The 17,476-nt window shown below is 39.4% G+C and overlaps 3 protein-coding genes across 5 annotated transcripts; 2 read left to right on the top strand and 1 right to left on the bottom strand.

Moving 5' to 3' along the window:
• Positions 1-251: 251 nt before the first annotated feature.
• mettl27 (methyltransferase like 27) lies at positions 252-2,936 on the bottom strand. Of its 3 annotated transcripts, none has more exons than XM_070843833.1 (6): positions 2,625-2,936; positions 2,220-2,350; positions 1,801-1,929; positions 1,319-1,454; positions 819-911; positions 252-694 (listed from the first exon to the last, which is right to left on the bottom strand). In XM_070843833.1, the coding sequence occupies exons 2-6, from the start codon at positions 2,337-2,339 to the stop codon at positions 489-491; spliced, it is 684 nt and encodes a 227-aa protein (XP_070699934.1). In that variant the 5' UTR covers positions 2,340-2,350; positions 2,625-2,936; the 3' UTR covers positions 252-488. The 3 variants fall into 3 exon arrangements, with proteins under 3 accessions (XP_070699934.1, XP_070699933.1, XP_070699935.1); XM_070843832.1 differs by having other exon boundaries at positions 2,629-2,936; XM_070843834.1 differs by having other exon boundaries at positions 2,709-2,936.
• Positions 2,937-3,147: 211 nt separating this feature from the next.
• Positions 3,148-12,230, top strand: nf2b (NF2, moesin-ezrin-radixin like (MERLIN) tumor suppressor b). Its single transcript, XM_070843312.1, has 17 exons — positions 3,148-3,417; positions 3,713-3,828; positions 4,625-4,750; positions 5,148-5,270; positions 5,446-5,529; positions 6,138-6,206; positions 6,350-6,432; positions 6,571-6,646; positions 6,759-6,896; positions 7,312-7,386; positions 7,475-7,588; positions 7,733-7,855; positions 8,016-8,233; positions 8,657-8,759; positions 9,186-9,325; positions 9,411-9,579; positions 10,287-12,230. The coding sequence occupies exons 2-17, from the start codon at positions 3,739-3,741 to the stop codon at positions 10,332-10,334; spliced, it is 1,779 nt and encodes a 592-aa protein (XP_070699413.1). The 5' UTR covers positions 3,148-3,417; positions 3,713-3,738; the 3' UTR covers positions 10,335-12,230.
• Positions 12,231-13,464: 1,234 nt separating this feature from the next.
• LOC139213393 (heavy metal-binding protein HIP-like) lies at positions 13,465-15,275 on the top strand. Its single transcript, XM_070844071.1, has 6 exons — positions 13,465-13,639; positions 13,843-13,926; positions 14,121-14,204; positions 14,535-14,618; positions 14,712-14,840; positions 14,923-15,275. Exons 1-6 carry the CDS (start codon positions 13,471-13,473, stop codon positions 15,201-15,203), a joined length of 831 nt encoding a protein of 276 aa, XP_070700172.1. The 5' UTR covers positions 13,465-13,470; the 3' UTR covers positions 15,204-15,275.
• The last annotated feature ends 2,201 nt before the right edge of the window (positions 15,276-17,476 follow it).

Below are 17,476 nucleotides of genomic sequence, written 5' to 3'. Positions count from 1 at the left end.
TTTACTCAAGTGCAGATATGAGAAACTATTTCCATTCTATGCTACATTACACTTCTAAAAAATGGGGTTACTTTTCATCAATAATCTATAATTGGACTTCACTGAGGAAAATTACTTCATGTAATGTGTGTTATTCTTTGATAACGCAGATATTGACAAACTAAAGTTAACAGACATAAATTGCACCTTCATTTATCGCACCTTTGTTTTTGTTTTCATTTTTTATTAAGAAAACTTTACTGCATATCCTCAAGATGTTATAGAAATTTGAAGAGGTTTATTCACACCAAATATAGCTTCACATCTTCAACTTCAGGTCTGTAAGACACAGACAATGTCAAAAAACCTTGACACTTTCTTTTTAAAGTATATAATGATGTATTTAAGGTTTTTTTTCCCCTCAATCTTCTTGAATGCTTTGTGCCTTTGCTGGTTCGATGTCACATCTTACATGGTTATGCACTGTGCTGTATTTCTTGCAGAGTGTCTTATTGTAGTTTCTTATAGAGGTACACAGCACCAGATATGTAGCCGTCCTCCACCTCCGACACTGCTCTCTCCCAGTCTTCCACCTCAGTGACGTCTACACAAGTCCAGAGACCCTCTTCCTCCATCCGCTTCAGTTCACACTCCAGGGCAGCTTTGTATTCCAGATTGTCCTTGTTACTCCTAGTTGTCATGCAAACGTAGCCACCTGGTGGAAACAGGCAACATTGCAGTGGTGTTGTTAAAACTCACCTACAGTGAGGAGATGCTTATTACAACCAAAGGCCAGAAGTGCAGCTGAGACAGCATCAAACCAGGAAACATGCTCTCACCTGGTTTGGTGGACTTGCACAACTCTCTGACCACCGCAACCGGGACCTGACCAACACTCAGTGCTCCAACAATCACAACCACATCAAACAAACCTGCAGGAGGAAGACGGGAGAGGTAGAAGAGTCAGGAAGATAAGAGAGTTTAATTCCAAAACAAGATGATCAAAGTTCAAAAACTAATTCCTACAGCTGCTGATGCTGATGATAGTAATGAAAATACTGAGTAGCCACAATATCTAGAGTTTTTTTTTAAATTGATCGCAGGCAAACATGTAGGATTGACAATTTAAACTAAAACTTACAACAGTGATTAAAATGCAGCTTTAATGTAATACATCTTCAACAGTGGCAAGCAGTGACAGAGTACACAGATAATAAAATAATCATAGCAAAGACAAATGATGGCAATTACAATAACACTGAATAAAACCACCCCATCTGAGAATCACCTACTGAATCACAGTGATCAATGACCCTTGTGAAATGAACCATTAAATTACCCCATTGGACAGGTAGTGGCTCCTCTCCAAGCACGGACTGCTTCAGGTCCTGGTACAACTCGCTCTCTCTGGCCAACTTCAACATGGCCTCACTTCCATCAATACCCACAAAATGTCCAAATCCGCGTCTCTTCATCTGTTCAACAGCGACACATCCGGATGTTAAACGTCATACTGGTCAAATCATTTGAACAGAATAGTGATTGGGTCCATGCTGTTCTGATCCAAATAAGCAGAGAGCAGAGAGCATTTTGTAGACATTCACTGGAAATACTTAATCTTCTAACCTGAAACAGGTCAGACAGCAACACAGAAGTCATGTTTTATAAAAAAAAAATATTTTTAGTCATGCGACTCAGAAAACATTTTCAAAAAATGGCTTTTGTAAAATATCAAATTTACGTATGACTGTATCAAGACAGTTTCTTTTAAGAGGATTCTCATAAATTCAGTAGTTTGTCCTCTGTCATGTGAGTTTATACCTGTTTGGCCACCAGTCCTGTGCCACAGGCCACGTCCAACATGACAGCTGTTTCACGATCGCCACTGAAATGGGAGGAGATGCTGTTTGCTGCCAGACTTGGTGCGCGGTAGTCCAGTAAAGCCACATCCTATTCAAACGAGTTTTAAGAAAGAACAGTGGCTTTTAGCACAGTAACGAACAGGTATCTGAACATATTGATTAATTATGTACAAAAAATCAACAAAAATCACACGGTCACATATTTGCTGTGGAGTTGCTGTGAGTGCTGTAAATTTACCTTTGGCTAAATAAACCTTAAATAGAAGCCATTTTTATTTTATAAAATACACATTTTTAAAATAATTTTGCTGTTTCACTTCATGTCTTTAATTGGGCGAAAAAGGAATATTTTGCTGATATCATCTTTTTGTGTCTCACCTGGTCATAGTTATCTGCCCAGGAGTTGTAGAAAGTGACCTTGTCTCCTGACGTGGAACATTTATGAGCTGATAAGATGACCGCTTTCACATTTTCAAATGTCTTAGTGACAGCTGACATTATATACAAACCTGTGCAAAGAAAGGAAAAACCAAGAGATAACAGCACCATACTTTAGACATTGTAAATTGAATATTTTTTACAGCTCAGTGTGCTTACATCTTAACTGGTTTTCTTTGCATAATACTGCAACTGGAAAATAACTATAACTTAGCTGACACACTAGCACAATAGCACTGGCTTATCTGACTTCTCTAATGATTATAACATAATACAACCAGCTGCAACAGCTACTTAACTTTAACATTACACAGGAGACAGCATGCATGTTTGTGACAGAGTTACCTACAGCAGCCTCGCTGACTTTTTTTCTGGCCGTTTCTTCTTCACAAATTCACAACTAGAAAACAACCTAATTTAACTGCTTACCAAATGTGATGGTACAGCATTATGGACCCACTGCAGACACACTTATAGTTATCAAGGAAAACTGGACCCGGAAGGAGTAGCAGGAGCAGTTCAAGGTTAGCGACTCCGTTAGCAAAGACTGTCAGTTAACGGATCGTCCATAGCCCATTTCTTCCTTTTTCCCTCATATCAGCTTGTAATTCTTTATCATTATCATGAACTTTTTCTTGCCAATAGCCAGACAGATAATCCTACACCGGAGCCTCGGCTCTGAGTCCCTGCTGCCACCAAACTCTGTTCCCTGTAAATGCAATGCGAAATTCGCTATTTCCGATTACCCTTGAAGGCGACACCCATGGGTCCAGATTCGTGCGCATGCGCAGTAGCGTTATCCCAAGCTGCTGTTCGTGTTCCCACCTGTAGAGCGACGAGGAGTCAAAACAAAAATCTTCTGGAAAGTCCTCCTGATATGTTACTGCAAGCTAACCAGCGAGCCAAACCACGTAGCTACCGATAACATCAGCAAAGTTGTTTCCAAGTGGCATTTAAAACAAGTTTACCTGTTGAAGTTTGAAAGAGTTCATCATGGATAACTCCCTAAAGTTCCGCTCTTTCTACAACTTGTTTTGGTCCGTTTTCGTGGCATAACGCTGTCTAGTAATATCAGTTAGCTTAGCATCGGTCCTCCTCTGAGACTTTGAACGGCAGAAGCTTGTAACTTTACACGCAGGTAATGGGCCTCATCTACACATCAGCTGCTTGTTTTATTTAACAAAGAAGTAACTCATATTTTTCTGTAAAGCTGCTTGAAACGTTGAATTATCTCCGGCTGGGAGCTAATTCAGTGATCCAACAAAACCCAGTTGCAAGAGCGATGGCGTTATTCTCTCCAAAAGCTAACAATTGTAAATGTCATCAAAGTGTGCTATTTTAGTTATTGTGTGCATCAATGTTGTCAAATGTAAAATGTAATTTTTTGTCCTAAAATCAGTTCTACACCTGAAATACTGTTTTATGTTTCACAGGTTTCTTTGACAGCAACTCCCTGAAAATGTCTATCCTGGGATTGAAGAAGAAGCAGCCAAAGACTTTTAAAGTCAAAGTCATCACAATGGATGCTGAAATGGAGTTCAGCTGTGAGGTATGGGTTTATTTAGGCAAGATTTGAGTCTGAAAGGAAACTTTGTCTATCTCTGTGTGGATGTATCTTTTCCCGTGTCCAAGTCACTGTGTAACTATACAGTATATTGTATGTATGCATGTGTTTGTTTAACCAATTATGGGCTCACATGAAACTAGAGATCTCAGGTTCACAGACACCAAAGAATGGCCTGAAGTATCCTTGCACATTAAATAATAAGTATTTTACATAAATCATGGTGTGCAGACATCTGTTGTGATGGTGTAGCACCAGTGCATCACACTTAGAAGGAGGGAGAAAAGAGTTGAGCACGTTTCTGCATACATATAGAAAACATTTCATTGTTTCTATCTAAGATACCAACTCAAAGATTTTATACAATGTCCTTGGAAAGTATCAGTCAGGATTTCCCCCAGGAAATTGTCGAGCAGATGTCGTAAGCTGATTCAGTCTTGTGATCAATTTAGGTAGTACATGAGAGTCAAAACAAAAGCTACATTCGTCAAATATGTGGCATTTGCTGTGCGTAATAGTTTTTTTTTAATGATTTTATTTCAACCGAGATGGCCCAGCATCACTATAAATACTAAAGAAACCCGGTCAGTAAACCAGTTACATCAAGAGTTTAACATGAAGGTTAAAGTTAATTGTTTTCTGTGCACTCAAAGGACGAGTTATAAGTGAATATTTGAGTTGCAGTTGAGAGTTACTGTAAATTGGTACAGAAGCTGCAAACGGTCACATGGTTTGAGCATCTTAACTCACTGATCTCTTTGTCGCTCACTGTTTTTCTCAGGTGAAATGGAAAGGTAAAGACCTGTTTGACCTGGTCTGTCGTACTGTTGGTTTGAGGGAGACGTGGTTCTTTGGACTCAGGTACACAGTAAAGGACACCTATGCCTGGCTGAAACCAGAAAAACGGGTAAGTGAAGGAGTGAACCTTTGAGGGTCGTACTGACTCATGAGGATTCAGAAACAACACATGACTTGAATAATATGCCAGACACCATGTGGTTTAAATGTTTTGCACAGAGCAGATGATTTGTATGCATTAAGATATTCTGTTTGTGATGATATAAAAGCAAATCCTTACATCTGAGAGGTTGGAATGGGCTAATGTTTGTCACATTTCCTTAATAAATTATTTCATCAATTAATTGATTAAATTGTTAAGTTATTTCAAACAATTAAGCACTTAATTTCCTAATTGTCTGTTGTGTTGCTAGTAACTAATTACACAGACACTGATGGTGACACTCTAGCTTTAGTGTCTGGTCTAACAAATTATTGTGCACTCTTCTACTGTTTTGTTCACCAAGGTCTTGGACCAGGAGGTTCCCAAGGACTCTCCCATAACATTTCATTTCCTGGCCAAATTCTTCCCAGAAAAAGTAGAAGAAGAGCTGGTCCAAGAAATAACTCAGCACCTCTTCTTCTTACAGGTAAGAAGAACATTTCTTGTAAAATAACCTTGTGCCTGAACTCGCTTGTACAAACGCTTTTGGAGGCGGTTTTGTTCTCAAATGTAAGTAAAATTAATGTGTGTGTTAAAAACCGAAATGAAAAAGCTGAACTCGTTCAGTACATGTTCATACATGTCTTCAATCTCTTGTATAGGTGAAAAAACAGATATTAGATGAAGAGATATTCTGTTCCCCTGAAGCGTCTGTTCTGTTGGCATCATATGCTGTCCAAGCTAAGGTAAGGCAAGGCAAGGCAACATTTATTCATATAGCACCTTTCAGACACAAGGACATTCAAAGTGCTTTACAGGGACGTAAAACACAATAAATCCAACACACAGAAACATTAAATTGCATGTAAAAGACAATAAAAGCACAAGAAAATAAATAGTTAAAGCTTAAGAGATGCTTTAAGGTAAGAGAGCTATGCACAGGTACGGCTTACAGCTCAAAGAGTCCCTCTGTGGATGGGCACAACATTCATGAGACAAACAAATACTTCTTGGCTACAGATTTGAGAGAAGAAGATACAAGCTAACTTTTTTACAGAACAGATCTATAATATCTGATTCCTGCTCATGTGGGAATTCTTGAATCCTTAATTTTGAATTCATGAATCGTTGGGTCTCTCTCTGATTAAAGAGTTTGGTCTAGACCTGCTCTTTATGTAAAGCGTCTTGAGATAATGCTGTTGTGAATTGGCGCTATATAAATAAAGATTGATTGATTGATCTATATGATGAAAACTGTATTTTATTTTCAGTTAGACTTCTCCATGTATGCTTTAAGTTTTGCTTAATGTGCAACAATAATATTCTTGTTTCTTCCCCCCCTTCTCAATCACAGTATGGGGACTATGACCCAAACTTTCACAAGCCGGGCTTCTTGGCACAAGATGAGCTTTTGCCAAAAAGAGTAAGTATACAGTATAACTTGTTCTGTATGTGTCAGTTTGACTGTCCACCAAAGCAGGTTATATCAATAATTGGGGTATTTTATTGTTACAGCAATTGTGTGCTGTACAGTGTTTCACCTTTGACCCTGTGTCTGAATTCCAGGTTTTGATGCAGTACCAAATGACACCTGACATGTGGGAGGAGAAGATCACAGCTTGGTACGCAGAGCACAGAGGCATCGCCAGGTAGGACTTGACCCAGGATGGCTCCTGAAGTTAACACCATTACAAGAAGGTGTAGTCCCGGATTCTGTGGTTGAAGTGTGATGAATGTATCATGGTTTGGTATGACATCCCTTTCTTATTTTTATGCTGTCCATACAGGGATGAGGCTGAGATGGAATACCTAAAAATTGCTCAGGACCTTGAGATGTACGGTGTCAGTTACTTTGCCATTACGGTCAGTGTAAATTACTGTGCTTTGATGTTCTATCAATTTAGGCAAATTCTGCAAGGTATTTTAAAAAAAATGGCATGTTGTTTTTTTTCTGTATTACATATCACATTGACAGCAAAATAAGAGGGACACAGACTTGTTACTCGGAGTGGATGCTCAGGGTCTTCACATCTACAGCCCCAACAGCAAACTTAACCCTAACAAGTCCTTTCCTTGGAGCGGCATCCGCAATATCTCTTACAGTGAAAAGGAGGTAAATACAAGCAGTGGACTGTCATTTGATGCCTTTCTTTGTTCAGGACATTCAGCATTTTTGTGACAGTCTTTTCATTTAGGAAGAAATGGGTGCAACTATTGTTTTAACTTTTATTTTTTTGAGTAAATTGATGGATTCCACATAATGATTTTGTTAAGAAAATATACAATGCAATAGCAAACTGATAACTGTCGTCCTTTTCGTCCTCATCCTGCTGCCTAAGTTGAAACCCTTCTATTATTTCCATTATACTTTACTACTATTCATGAAACCTGCTGCCTTCCAGCAGAGGATTTTCACTGTAGCTGTACTGATGTAAAGGCATCAAAGCTGCGCTGTCCGTTGAAACAATGTTAAAAAATAGTGTCAGTAGTGCAGAAAAAACGATCTTTTGAACTTTCCCATGTTGCAGTTCACAATCAAACCTCTGGACAAGAAGAAAGATGTGTTCAAGTTCTACTCATCTCAACTGCGTGTCAACAAGCTGGTCGGTTTACCTATTTATCCACGTAAGTGTTCAAGTATAACAAATGACAGAGTTAACAAAGGTTTTGCTGGTTTGTGTCGCTCTCTAGATCCTGCAGTTATGTATCGGTAACCATGATCTATTCATGAGGAGGAGGAAGGTGGACTCCATTGAAGTGCAGCAGATGAAGGCTCAAGCTAAAGAGGAGAAGGCCCGCAAGAAGGTCGGCGCTCTCTCAGCTCCACTGTAGAAAAACACATTGGACTTGATGTACACTGTGCTTACATGCACACAACCACAGCCTACAAATAATTTGATCGTGGCTGATTGTCTTAACTTTGATTTGGTTTTCTTCGGTTTCGTCTAGATGGAGCGCCAAATCCTGGCACGGGAAAAACAGATGAGGGAGGAAGCGGAAAGAGCAAAAGAAGAGATGGAACGAAGACTTTTCCAGCTGCAGGATGAGGCGCGGCTGGCCAACGAGGCACTGGTGAGAGCTTCCTCCTTCACATGAGATAATTGTTGAACCTCCCAGACTTTGGTGTGAGCTCCCTTTTGGGCAACAAACTTTCCCCGTCTTTAATGGCATAATGTTAAAGAGCCAGACTGCTTCTTAAAAATAAGCCCTCAACTCTATGCATCATGTCCAGCTGCGATCTGAGGAGACAGCGGACTTGCTGGCAGAGAAGGCCCAGATTGCTGAGGAGGAGGCCAAGCTGCTGGCCCACAAGGCTGCTGAGGCTGAGCAGGATAGGCAGAGGTTAGAGGTCACCGCCATGAAGACTAAGGAGGAGAAAAGGCTGATGGAGCAGAAGATGAGGGAGGCAGAGCAGCTGGCTGTCAAACTGGTGGAGCAGTCTGAGAGGAGGTCTGAAATCATCTTTGTTTTTTAGTGAATTATTACTTCTTACAGCTTTTCTATATGTATTACATTTGTCTGATTTGCCTAGTAAAGTGGTGGCATTGAGTTCCTCTTGGTTTCTCTCTTTCCACACAAATGACGTGACGGCATCCAAAAATTTCACAATGAAAATATTTTAACAAAAAATATTTGTTTGTGCTCCACTTTTTTCTGCAGAGTTTAGTTTAATTTTCAATAAAAATCTAGTTGTTCACTAAAAAAAAGCCATCAAAGATTACCACTATATACCATAGTTATATCTATTCCTGTATCCAGAAAAATTAAAAACACTCAGTAATCTGCCTCTAATACTTCAAAGTATTAACTGTATATTAATAACAATATTACTGTCTTCCATCAGCTTATAGCTAAACAACTGTATGGTTCCAGGTTGAAGGAGGCCGATCACCTGAAGCAGGACCTGACCGAGGCAAAGGATGCTGAGCGGAGAGCCAAACAGAAGCTGCTGGAGATCACCAAAACAACATACCCTGTATGGTGATGGTGATGATGATGATGATGATGTTTTGCTCTTTGTGATGCCTTCATTATTTCTTCTTGGGGATGTTCAAGCAATCAAGTGCATACAGGAAATGAGCCATTGTAATTTTTACATTTTCCCTCCGAAAAGTGGAAATAAGACACCAAACAGCAGGACCGCCAACTGTTTTTAGGTGTTTTATTTGAAGGTGGATTTAGCTGGATAGGAATAGTTTGCTTTCTTTTTGTGTTGGTGTTCAGAGTGAGAGCTGTAGTGACATTAGCGACTAAACAAATCTGACGCTGATAATGTGAATAAATTTAAGATTTGTATTGTGTGTTTTTGCCATTGTGTGTCAACAGTGATGTGTTAGTGCAACATGTGCTTTACCGTCATCAGTGTAACTACTTATGTGACATGTGCTTGCCCGTTTTCCAGCTAATAGCAGCCTACTCTACTCCCCCTGCCCCCCCCGCTCCTCCTGAAGCTGCCGATTTTGCCTACGAATCAACATCTTCACGCCTGGACTTCAAGGACTCTGACATGAAAAGGCTGTCTATGGAGATCGAGCGAGAAAGGTGAGTTTAGATGCCGTGCAAAGACACTCCAGAAAGACAGTTTAAGCTCTGCTTGTGTATGATACCTTGTCATGTATCGATGGAGGCTGGAGTACATGGAGAAGAGTAAGCACCTGCAGGACCAGCTGAAGGAGCTGAAGACAGAGATCGAGTCTCTGAAGCTGGAGGAGCAGCAGCAACAGGCCAGCCTGTACAACCTCCGTAGTGAGGCGAGGGGATACATCCAAGAGCCTGTCTACATACCTCACAGCAACGTACGTATGATCACATGATCTTAGTATTATTATTACTAATAATTTTGGTTTTACTGACTGGCTAATAGAGTGACTAAATCATGCATATGTTGTTCCATAACAACGTACTCAGACCAGAGCCGACTGACTGCATTAACGATACCAAAAGCAGAATGGGAACTAAAGTGCTAAAGATGTCCTCACAAATAGAAATAAGTGTGAAAGTGTTAAAATCAATTTTTCCTTTTACACAATCAGTACATTTTCCGAAGGTGCTAAGATGTTGAATATCATATCGTAATGGTTCTTCTATACCTGGAGCATAAAAGATTGTCCTCATGTTACACGTTAATATACAGATGTCTGAACACATAATATTTAGTATCAAAACTAAAGCAATTTCAAATGGCACAGAACTTGTGTTTTTCATAACAAATGCCCTAAGACGTGTATAGAATCACTTGCATGCCAAATGATGGCATTTCTGAATATCCTGAAAGTAAGATTAAATGAGTCCTCCAAGCTCAGACGTGTCGGGACTTTTCCATTGGCCTGTTAATAAAGAATAAACAACAGTCAACAGTTTAAGTTGTTCCTGCTTTTAATATTCTGTTGTGTGGTGAAAACCATTAAAGAATAAATAAATGCATGAATGCACAACCCTTTTGCATTAATTTCAGCCACCTTTGCCTCTTTCTCAAACTGCTCATACGCGTCTTGTTTTGCAGCGAAACTCTGCGTACATGTCTCAGATGGCCTTCTTTGAAGAAGTGTGATCCCCGGTGCTTCAAGACGAGGAAGGAGGGCACCAGCAGCTGTTGTGGCTTAGTGCTTTCTCAAAATGTTTGGCTAATTTTTACCTGGCTGAAACTAACATACACCATGACTGTGTGCTTTGGGAAGATTTAAAATCTGTTCTGAGCAACAAACGGCCACCGTGTAAGGTTGTACCACCTGCTACACTACAGCACCTTTCACATGTCCTTTCTATAAAATGAACACATGAACGTGTTGAACACTGATTCAAAATATGGTGCTGAAGAGGGTTGTATGAACAGGTTTTGATTTGCTGATGTTTTTTTTTGTGGTTTTAAGGGATACTTGGCTGTAAAATGGTCAGATATAGAATCATGCCTTAATGACGAGTTGTACATTAATGCTGTATCAACATTTTGCAGGGTTTAAGTTCAAATTTGTCATAAAACAGCTTCAGGCAGAGTTCCTGCGTCAACTGTAATTGGTTAAATTATCTTTTTCATCATAAACTAATAGGCATCCTTAAGATTTTGTAAATATGGGAGCTTTTGGTCATTTTCTTTCAAACCAGCAAAGTGTTACTCAAACTTCTCAAATGGCACATCATAGAAACTCAAATGCCCAAATTTCAGATTATACATTTACAAAGCTACTGTTGAATGTAGCACCGATCACTAAAAATACAACATGTAATGTGAAAATTAACATTGTAACTTTGCTCACAAAAGTACTTTGTAAAAGTTGTAATTGCGGCTCACAGAAAAGTTTAAATTTGATGAGCAGACGTGTGCAGGGACATTTTCAAGACGTGACACTCGTGTAAAATGTAGTGTTTGATCTTTGTTTTTGGTCTTTCATTTGTATTTTCTTGCTGTTTCTGTTACTGTGTTCATGAACTGCCTTTACTGATAACAGCACAAAAGTGCCTCATCATGGTAGTTAGTAGAAATGTAATGTACAGTTACAAGCTTGAGCTCTGCCATTTCAAGTTTTTATATTTTGTACTCTACACTTTTGATGTGCCTTAAACTTTATTTTTTACTATTATGATCTGAGTTACTAAGCTTTTATTTGGTATCATTGTGCTCCTGTGTCTTAGCTTTAGGGTCATCTTTAAGTTTGGGGTTGATGCCATCCCCTGATTGATTTAACAGATTTTTCGTTTTCCTTTTTCTTTTGTTTTGCTCAGCTCACATACTCCTCAGGGTTAGTGTTGGAGACAATCACTGCAGTAGAATCTCATAGTTTTTCTCCTCCTGACGTTCAGTATGGTATCCATTAATGCTTACCTTTTTTAAACCGGCTATCTCCATTTAATTCAGATAAGTCCAATTCGCATGGTAAAGATTTCTTTTCAGCAGTATGTGCACTGCATTTCACATATATAGAAGTGGCTTACCTGAGTGAACTTTCATTGTACTACACTTGTTAATTACATCCTCAAAAAGGGAGAGGCTGGATACCAAATGTAAAGCCAGAGATTCTGCATGTTTTTTCATTTGGACCGGCCTATTAGACTGACTTCATTATGGACTGAACAGTGAGAAATGATTAGTTCAGCATTGCCCTCATGATTGGGTTATAAATGAATAAGGCTATCTTTGGTCTTGTGTCAATTGTATTGTGTCAGATTATGACATATTCCTTTTTTCATCATGCTTAAGTGCTTCAATTTGCATTTTCAACCTTATTTATTTGTGCTATAAGTCCTTAAATACATCACCATGCACATTTACCTGAGGTCTGTCATTGTGGGGGACTTTATTGTAATTTAATGTTTGTTTTATTTTTCTATGATTCTTCATGTACTTGTGCCTCTAGTGGATAAGATTTACTTTGAAGCGACAAAAAGGTCACAGATTCACATGTACAACAAAGTTTTGTAACCTTATGTTACTTTGTGTTTATCATTTCATTACAACAGTGATCATACAACAATATTTCTTTGCCTGATGTTTGTGCAGACGTTAGGAGTGGTCTCATGGTTATTTATAGAATAGTGAATGGTGTCAGGAAGTGGTAATGACATGACTACTGCTTGTAGTAGTAGCACAGGAATAAGATTTATCCGCCCTAGGCTAAGAAATTTGAAAATGCTAAAACATTTAGATGATGCAGCTGAAGTGGTGAAAAGGCTCATGGGAAATATTCATGATGTATGATAACCAAGTGCAGGATACCGGTAAGTTGTTTTATACTAACAATTGAGAAGGATTTCAGTATTTTTTCTTTTTTATTGCCACTGTTCCTGTCAGAGTGTATCCACCTCATACCCAGTGAGTGACTCTGAGCTCCAATCTGCATACTATTTCTTTTTTACTAAAGTAGACACTGTAGCTGGCCTCACAAAGTACATACTTTCCATGCAGAAGAAGACAATTGGGACATACTTCTTCATCGTAACATTGCACCTTGAAGTTTGATTCGCTTGCTCATACATCCATCGTCGGCTGTAGCACAAAATGTGAATATTTTAGAAAAAGCCTTGAAGATACAAAGCGTCATTTGCCTTTTTTTCCATCAATTTTGCAATATGGAGTGTTTTCTTTACAGATTACTTTAAGGATTTACTTTAGAGAGGCTGCTTTCTTTTATTGTAAGTTTTTCCATGCGCGCAGTAATGTCAAAAAAGTATTTCATGCTGCTTAATGCAACTGGTTGTATTAGTTTGGCGTACTTCACTTGAGATTAAATATTTTGGTTACCACCAGAGGGCTCAAGAGATCAGATGTTACTTTCTCTGAACTTGATAAAAAAAATCACGATTTGAGATGCAAAACACTCAAAATTTGTTTGATTTCATTCATATTATATCAGATAAAATTAAGTTTAAATTAAGTTTATAGTGAGACAGACTGAGGAAAAATTTCATTTTAATTTAATTAATTTAATTTAAAAATTCACTTCTGTGAATCTAATCAGATAACCCTCAGTCACATTAATAGGCCGTAAGATCAGAATAAGTGTGTTCTGTGAGTGTTTGTGTAGCAGCTTGCATTTTCTCACCAGCAAACTGAATTATCTCAGGCCTTGAATCTCAGTGTCAAACAGAAACATCTGTTTTTCCCATTCGCTCGGCCAGCTGATGTTTGTGGACTATATAAGAACTCTGCAAACTAAGAACTACAAACCTTCATGAAGACAAGTGACTGGACAATGAGGGCTGTTCTTGGCTTGCTGCTGTTGCTGCTCGGCCTGTGTGGGTCAAGAGGTGCTGAGACCACAAAGCCACTCACCAAAGACATCTGGGAGGAAGTGAGAGCACTGAGAGACACTGTGGTGGAGCTCACGGTGCTCTTGGAATTGCTGCAGAAAGACAATGCAGGTACAGTCTGGTTACTTTTCCTGCTGAGTGATCGTAATGTTGTCCTTTCAGAGCTTGATTGATTATGTGTCCGTGCACAGGACACACAATTAGTCGGCACAGACAAATGACCTACTTTGTCAATTATTATGGTTTAGTCTTGTCATTGCACATTTGCAGTAGTTTCTAGTTCACCCATTTTCACTCTGTAATTGCACCTTCAGACTTGCAGACCAGACTGAGTAAGAGTGAGAGTGAACTTAACCTCGGCAAGTCCAGGATTGACCAGCTGGAGAAAGATAACTCAGGTGGTGAAGTGTACCAGTGTATCGTTGCACTTACTGTGAGCTCCAGAATAAATATTTCAAAATCTATATCATATGAATGAGATAATTCAGCAACATTTAACAAAAAATACAACAGAGTTCATTGTGTTTCTTTTTTATACTGGTTTAGAAATTCACTTAACCATTTACAAACAAAAATCAAACTTATTTTTCAGTGCAAGCCACAGAACTGGAATCTTTGGAAACTGGACTGACTGCCACCGAGAGCAAAACAAGTGACCTAGAAAAAGAGAATACAGGTATTTCACTGACAAATATGATATATAACATATTTTCCTGGTGCACCTGTGAACACATCTGAAGTATGAAGTGTTGTTTCACCACATGAAAAGTTAAGAGATCACCAAAGTGGTTAAACTTCAAGGCAGTCCACCCAACAGTTGTTGAGATAATTAACTCAAAACCACAAATGTTGACCTCGTGGTGGTTTCCAGAAGAAAAATCCAGATGATCACTAAAGTCTGTATGCTTCCTCTGGAGACCATACTGTACGTGATGCACTGTGCATGTTAACACTTAGCTATTTTGATGGCTGCTCTGCTCTGTAATTATCTGTCATTAACTCTCAGACATGCGGACCAGACTGAGCAGCAGTGAGAGTGAAATCCTCCTCAGCAAGTCCAGGATTGACCAGCTGGAGAAAGAAAATGCAGGTGATGATTGTATCTACTCATCCGCATCATTTATTTAGTCCAGGTTAAGTTTAATGACGTAAATGATCCATTTTATTTAAATGGATTTAACAGGGAAACCAAAGGTGGCCTTTTACACGGCTCTGACTAATACAGGACTTGTTGGACCGTACAACGTCGACATCACACTGAAATACAGCAAGGTCTTCACCAACATTGGCAATGCTTACAATCCAACTACAGGTAATATACTGCAGGTCACAGGAGTACGTGTTCTCTACATAAATCTACATAAATCAACTGTTTTTCATTTTCTACTCTTTAGGTTTCTTCACAGCGCCGGTTGAAGGGGTCTACTATCTCCAGTTCACTGTGTGTGGAAACCAATATGGTCATATGGGTGTATGGGTGTACAAGAACAACCAAAGAATTATGTATACTGCAGAGTGGAATAAAAACACAGGTCGTGAGTATGTCACCAACTCTGTCATCGTGCAGCTGAGAGCAGGAGATCACATTCACTTGGATCTCCCATCAGGCTATACTGTCTATGATGATGGATATAACCACAGCACCTTCAGTGGCTCCCTTCTTTACCCACTATAACAAATTTTTATTGGCTGCTGTCTTACTGATTTGTCACAAACCCTGTTGTTGTTGGACATGCTGTGATTATTCAGATCTCTGCTGCCTCCACGACACGTTTATGTACATTTACTGCCTGCATCGAATATTGTGATTCTGAATCTGACCTCCTTCTTGTGTCATCACGTGAAAACAACATTCAAAAAAATAAATCAAAGATTGAAGTGTTTGGATTCTGTTTGCTTGTCTTTGAGTGTTGGAGTCAGCATGAGACAATTCCATGAACTGCACCGATGTTCACATACTGTAACTGTTTGGATTCAAATCAAAGTATGCTGTAAATCCTGAGTGACTTGGACCCCTGACCACAGTTCAGAAACCCATGGGACCTTTTTGTCGTCCACACTGAGTTAAAGTATTTTGGTTCCCACCAGAAGGCTCAAGAGATTAAAAATTAACTTTCTCTTCTCTCTCAACTTCAGTGATTTAACAAATAATTTGTACGATAAAAAAATCGTAATATGAGAAGTCAAAAACTCAAAATGTTCTAACAGAGGACAGTTTTTATTTTGATTTATGATATATCAGACCGAATGAGATTAGTAGTGAGACAGAGAGAAAACAAAGTACATCTCACATCTGTGAATTTAATCAGATAAGCCTCAGTCACACTAAAAAGCCTTACCATCAGGATAAGTGTGTTTCTGTGACTGTTTGTGTATGTGTGTGTATTAATGTATTAAATATATATATATATATATATATATATATATACATAACTGTGACTGCTGTATTATAGTAGAAGTGTCCCACCAGCCTGTAGCAGCTTGTATTTTCTCACCAGCTCAGATATCATACCGAATTATCTCAGGCCTTGAATCATAGTGTCAAACAGAAACACTTGTTGTTTTTCCCATTCGCTCGGCCAGCTGAAGTTTGTGGACTATCTAAGACAGATTGAGGAATCGACCGAGCAGACCACAAACCACCCCTGACATCTGGGTGGAGGTGAGAGCACTGAGAGACACTGTGGTGGAGCTCACGGTGGAGCTGAGGATCACGGAGGCCAGGATGAAGGACAGTGAGAGCCGACTGAATGAGCTGAAAGCTGAGCTGATCGTCACCAAGATGTGCATGGAGCTGCTGCAGACAGAGAACTTTGGTACAGACTGGTTACTTTTCCTGCTCAGTATTGACAATGTTGTTCTTTAAGAGTTTGGCTGAAGTGCACTGATGTTCTTATTGTAGGCTCCAGAATAAATTTTATAAATCAATACACTATGGATAGGACAATCTAGCTAAATGTAATTAGTATAGGAGAGCTCATTGTGCTATTTTAACATATTTCAAATTCATTCAACCATAAAAAAAAAAAAAAATCAAGCTTTCTTCAGTTTTTCAGTCTAAGCCACAGAGCAGAAACATTTGGAAACTAGACTGAGAATGCAGGTATTTCACTGACAAACATTATGGTTTAATGCATTCCATGGTTTATTCTATATTATTATCCTAACGTGTGCTAAAGATTGTGTATGTACATCATTGAAACATATAGCTAGATAGCTAAAAATGGGTTGAGGTAATCGGTCATGAACCATCGTGTTGGAGAAAATGTTGACCTGATTATAACACATTCCACCAGACGCTAACACTAGCACAGCTGTAGCTCACCTACAACATGTCAGAAGCAAACGCCAACGAGCTCATCCGGAACGTGTCCACATCGTAGCTGTGCATCACTCATCATCCCTGTGCCCAAGAAATCCACCATTCACAGTCTAAATGATTACAGGCCGGTTGCACTCACACCCATCATTGTGAAATGTTTACAGACACTTGTACTAAAACACCTCCAATCTAGTCTCCCCTTAGCCTTCGACCCTCACCAGTTTGCTTACAGACAAGGCAGATCTGCAGAGGACCATAGCTCTCCACTCAGCACTCATCCACCTGGAGCACAGCACTATGTGAGGATGCTCCTCATTGATTACAGCTCTGCATTCAACACAATCATCCTGTCTATACTGACCAGCGAGCTGTCTGATCCCGGCTTCCTCACTCACACCTGCAACTGGATTAAAAAATTTCTTACAAACCGCCCACAGACTGTCAAGCTTGGACACCATCACTCCTCCACCATCGGCTCACCCCAAGGCTGTGTGCTGAGCCCAACACTGTACTCACTGTACACATATGACTGCACACCATCTTATTTAACAAACACCATCATAAAATCTGCCAGTGATTCCACAGTAGTTGGGCCGATATCAGAGTCCAGAAATTGGCAAGTTGGT

This window comes from Pempheris klunzingeri, chromosome 14 (assembly GCF_042242105.1).
Source record: "Pempheris klunzingeri isolate RE-2024b chromosome 14, fPemKlu1.hap1, whole genome shotgun sequence".
Classification (NCBI taxonomy): Eukaryota; Metazoa; Chordata; class Actinopteri; order Acropomatiformes; family Pempheridae; genus Pempheris; species Pempheris klunzingeri.
This window is presented reverse-complemented; position numbering and strand designations above follow the sequence as displayed.

What these genes read in the sequence shown, in the direction of transcription:
- mettl27 (XM_070843833.1), bottom strand. Translation starts at nt 2,339, where the DNA reads ATGTCAGCTGTCACTAAGACATTTGAAAATGTGAAAGCGGTCATCTTA. An exon ending in GCCACTACCTGTCCAATGGG is followed by an intron (nt 912 to 1,318) that starts GTAATTTAATGG and finishes TTCCTCCTGCAG; the next exon opens with GTTTGTTTGATGTGGTTGTG. An exon ending in GTGCAAGTCCACCAAACCAG is followed by an intron (nt 695 to 818) that starts GTGAGAGCATGT and finishes TGTTTCCACCAG; the next exon opens with GTGGCTACGTTTGCATGACA.
- nf2b (XM_070843312.1), top strand. Translation starts at nt 3,739, where the DNA reads ATGTCTATCCTGGGATTGAAGAAGAAGCAGCCAAAGACTTTTAAAGTC. An exon ending in GGCTGGCCAACGAGGCACTG is followed by an intron (nt 7,856 to 8,015) that starts GTGAGAGCTTCC and finishes CATCATGTCCAG; the next exon opens with CTGCGATCTGAGGAGACAGC. An exon ending in TCTACATACCTCACAGCAAC is followed by an intron (nt 9,580 to 10,286) that starts GTACGTATGATC and finishes CTTGTTTTGCAG; the next exon opens with CGAAACTCTGCGTACATGTC.
- LOC139213393 (XM_070844071.1), top strand. Translation starts at nt 13,471, where the DNA reads ATGAGGGCTGTTCTTGGCTTGCTGCTGTTGCTGCTCGGCCTGTGTGGG. An exon ending in GCTGCAGAAAGACAATGCAG is followed by an intron (nt 13,640 to 13,842) that starts GTACAGTCTGGT and finishes TTGCACCTTCAG; the next exon opens with ACTTGCAGACCAGACTGAGT. An exon ending in TGCTTACAATCCAACTACAG is followed by an intron (nt 14,841 to 14,922) that starts GTAATATACTGC and finishes TCTACTCTTTAG; the next exon opens with GTTTCTTCACAGCGCCGGTT.